This window comes from Mercurialis annua, linkage group LG3, assembly GCF_937616625.2.
Source record: "Mercurialis annua linkage group LG3, ddMerAnnu1.2, whole genome shotgun sequence".
NCBI classification, from domain to species: Eukaryota; Viridiplantae; Streptophyta; class Magnoliopsida; order Malpighiales; family Euphorbiaceae; genus Mercurialis; species Mercurialis annua.
Genome location: NC_065572.1, coordinates 54,374,521 through 54,378,487, shown reverse-complemented (window position 1 = coordinate 54,378,487; position 3,967 = coordinate 54,374,521). Strand labels below are relative to the sequence as shown.

The window sequence follows — 3,967 nt, the reverse complement described above, 5'->3', positions numbered from 1 at the left end:
GAGAAACAACGCAGAAAACTTGGGTTCAAAAGAAGAAAACTACTGATGAAGGAAGCAGCAAGGAAATTGAAGTAAATCAGGTGATAGAAGTGTTGCAAAACAAAGAAGTGAAAGTCCAGAGGGATGTCAAAAGTACTGAACCTGCTGTAAACAAAGTGATAGAAGTTCAAAAGCAAGCTAAGACACAGATGAGCCAAGTCTCTGTGAATCAAGCTACTTTGAAGGGGAAGGGAAAAACCATTGCTAATACTGGTAGTATAACCACTGGGAATAGATTTGAAGTTCCTGGGGGGTTAAGAGTGGGAGTGATTGGTGATAAAAGGGTTAAGAAGGTTAATATAACCCCTGAAAGGGGAAAATGATTGGCTCTTGGAATGTGAGGGGTATCAATGACCCCATTAAGCATTCAGAGATTAGAAAATGGATTGAGGATAACCATTTATCTCTGATTGCTATCATTGAAACAAGGGTTCGAATGGAGAATGTTGATAGAGTTTGGAGGAATTTAAGGCTTAAAAACTGGAAATTGGTGAACAATAATGACTGTGGACAAAATGGAAGGATTTGGGTTGCTTGCAAGAATGAGGTGCAGTATAGCTTGGTGGCAAAAACAGATCAATACATTTTGGGAGAAATACAGTATGAGGGTAAGAAGTTTACTTGTACTTTTGTGTATGGTTTAAATGATGCTATAAATAGGAGAGTGTTGTGGAGTAATCTGGTTAGCCAGAGTAGAAATGTTGATAATCCTTGGATTGTATTAGGTGATTTTAATGCAATCATTAAGGATAGTGAGAGATGTGGGGGAAACCTTGCTTGTGTTAATGATTGTGAGGAGTTCAAAAGATGTTTAGAGGAGTCTAAGTTGGTGGAATTGAAATGGAGAGGCAACATGTACACTTGGACTAATAACCAGAGTGGGGATAATAGGATTTGGAGGAGGCTTGATAGGGTGATGGTGTCTGAAAATTGGATTGAATCTTTTGATGCAGAAGTGTGTGTTTTAAGTCAGGGGATTTCTGACCATGCGCCTTTAGTGGTCAAGTTTAATGACCCTGTTGTGAATAGTTTCAAGCCTTTTAGATTTTTCAATCTTTGGGTTGAAGCTACAGATTTTCAGGAGATTGTAATGAATAGTTGGAATGAACAAGTGGAGGGGCACAAAATGTATAGAGTTGTTCAGAAACTGAAAAGATTAAAGAAGGAGCTTAGAAAACTAAACATGAGTACCTTCTGTGATATCTCAACTCAAGCTAGGGAGAAATTGAGAGAAGATCAGGAGAAAGTTCAGAAGAACCCTTTAGATGCAAGAATGCTGGAAGTGGAATTGAGCTCAGTTAATAACCTTAGGAAGTTGCTAAGGCTGGAAGAGAGTTTTTATAGACAAAAGTGTAGGGTTCAGTGGATAGAGCTAGGTGACCTTAACACCAAGTTCTTTCACAAGTCTTTAGTACAAAGACAAGCAACAAACAGAATAACTCATTTGAAGGTAGATGGTGAGATTATTGAGGATAATGAAAGAATTTCTCAGTGTATTATTGAGTATTACAATGAGCTTATTGGGAGACAAAAACTCAGGAAGGATGTTATAAGGTATGATATTATGGAAGAGGGGAGATATGTTTCTGAGGAGGATAGAATCAAATTATGCTTGGAGGTAACAGATTCTTATGTCAAGGATGCTATGTTCAGTATTGGCTCTGATAAGGCCCCTGGAGCAGATGGTTATAGCAGCTTATTCTTCAAGAAAAGCTGGCATATTGTGGGGAGAGATGTTTGTGATGCTGTGAAGGACTTCTTTGTAACAGGGAAGCTTCTGAAACAGGTCAATTCAACTATTATTACTATTATACCTAAAGTAATTAATGCTGAATTGTTAAATGATTTTAGGCCTATATCATGTTGTAATGTAGTTTATAAATGCATTACAAAAATCATTGCCAAAAGACTTAGTGGATGTCTAGATTACCTTGTGAGTAGGTCCCAATCTGCCTTTGTGCCTGATAGGAGAATTAGTGATAATATATTGCTTGCTCATGAACTTGTACACAACTATCATAAAGCTAAGGGGAGGGGTGACTGTGCAATGAAAATTGACTTGAGGAAAGCTTATGACTCAATTCATTGGGATGGAATAGAAGAGGTGTTATTAGGCTTGAGGTTTCCTGAGAAATTCATTAAGTGGATTATGGTGTGTGTGAGGACCCCTACATTCACTGTCATGATCAATGGGAAGCCTGAGGGGTATTTTCAGGGAGCCTGTGGTGTGCGACAGGGGGGCCCAATGTCCCCTTTGATTTTTGTACTGGTAATGGAATATTTGTCTAGGACTTTCAGTAAGATATGTGATAGTAACTTTGGTTACCACTATGGTTGTAAAGAGATGAGGATCAAGCACTTATGTTTTGCAGATGATCTGTTTGTGTTCTGTAAATGCAAAATGAATAGTGTGAATCAGATTGTTAGAGCCCTGGGTCATTTCCATGATGCTACTGGTCTTGAACTAAATGTAAATAAAAGCTGTATTTACTTTAGTGGGGTGGAAGAGAATATGAAAAAAGACATTATTGATGAGATTGGGTTTAAAGAAGGGAATCTTCCTGTTTGTTACCTGGGTGTGCCTTTGATTAGTAAGAGACTTACTAGAGAGGACTGTTGTGGATTGGTGGACAGAATAACCAATAGAGTTTCTCACTGGACAGTTAGACATCTGACTTATGCTGGGAGATTGCAACTGGTCAATGCTGTACTTTTTAGTATGCATGTATACTGGAGTACTATGTTCATTCTGCCTTTAACTGTAATCAGAGAGGTGGAGAGGATTTGCAGGAACTTTCTTTGGAAAGGCAAAACTGAATCTAGTAAGGGAAATATGGTGGCTTGGGATGAGGTATGTAAAAAGAAGTGTGAGGGTGGATTAGGTGTTAAGAATATGATTCTGTGGAACAGAACAGCTATCATGAAGCATGTGTGGGAGTTAGTAGCTGTAAAAAAGTCTCTTTGGGCCAATTGGGTGATAAAGAATAAGTTGAGGCTCATGAGTTATTGGGGTATCACAAAACCTTTGATAGCTAGCTGGAGTTGGAGGAATCTGGTGAAAATCAGAGATGAGATGAAGCAATGTTTTGAGTATACACTGGGAAAAGGAGACTTGTCGTTTTGGTTTGATCCATGGGTTAATGGAAAGTCTATCAGTGATTTATATCCTAGCATTTCAATTGAAGACTCAGATATTGCTAGGAATGCAAAAGTGAAAGATCTGTGGAAGAGGGGTGGGTGGTGTATTCCTGACCCTTTTGATGAACATACTGAAGAAGCCTGGAATATGATTAGAGAGAACTTCTATGTGCAGGAGGATTGTGATGATTGTATAAGGTGGAATCCAAATAGAAGTGGCATTTTCACTATCAAGTCTGCTTGGGAATTCTTTAGAAGCCATTACAACAAAGTCACCTGGTGGAAAATCCTGTGGATTCCTGGATATGTGCCTCGTCACAGCTTTGTAATGTGGTTAGCAATGAAGCAGAGGCTAAAAACAAGACAGAAGCTAAAGAAGTGGGGCTGCATTGATTCTGATACTTGTGTTTTCTGCAATAGCAATGTTGAAGACATTGAGCATTTGTTTTTCAACTGCTCCTTTTCTCGAGTTGTGTTTCAAAAGGTGATGAAGAATTGCTTGATTAATAGAGAGATGGAATCATGGAGGAGGGAAGTCTCTTGGTTCAGCAAGAAAGCCATAGGGAAGAATATCTTGGCTAGAGTGAGGAGAATTGCTTTGGCCTGCACTGTTTATAACATCTGGAAAGCCAGAAACCGGATGATTTTCTGCAATGAAGTTTTGACTGTGGAGGATGTGTATAGATGGATTAGACAGGAAGTACTCATGAAGATGTATATGAGAAGATGCAATTCTAGTTTATTTTTGAGGCTTTATCAGAATTGGCAATCTTGTAGCCTATCTGATTGA

At 38.7% G+C, this 3,967-nt stretch overlaps 1 protein-coding gene across 1 annotated transcript; it reads left to right on the top strand.

Moving 5' to 3' along the window:
• The first annotated feature begins 358 nt into the window (after window positions 1-358).
• Window positions 359-3,967, top strand: LOC126672649 (uncharacterized). The gene has a single exon (XM_050366603.1). It carries the CDS (start codon window positions 359-361, stop codon window positions 3,965-3,967), a length of 3,609 nt encoding a protein of 1,202 aa, XP_050222560.1.

Bases quoted from the DNA above. Each gene is read 5' to 3' on its own strand.
- LOC126672649 (XM_050366603.1), top strand. From the start codon at position 359: ATGATTGGCTCTTGGAATGTGAGGGGTATCAATGACCCCATTAAGCAT.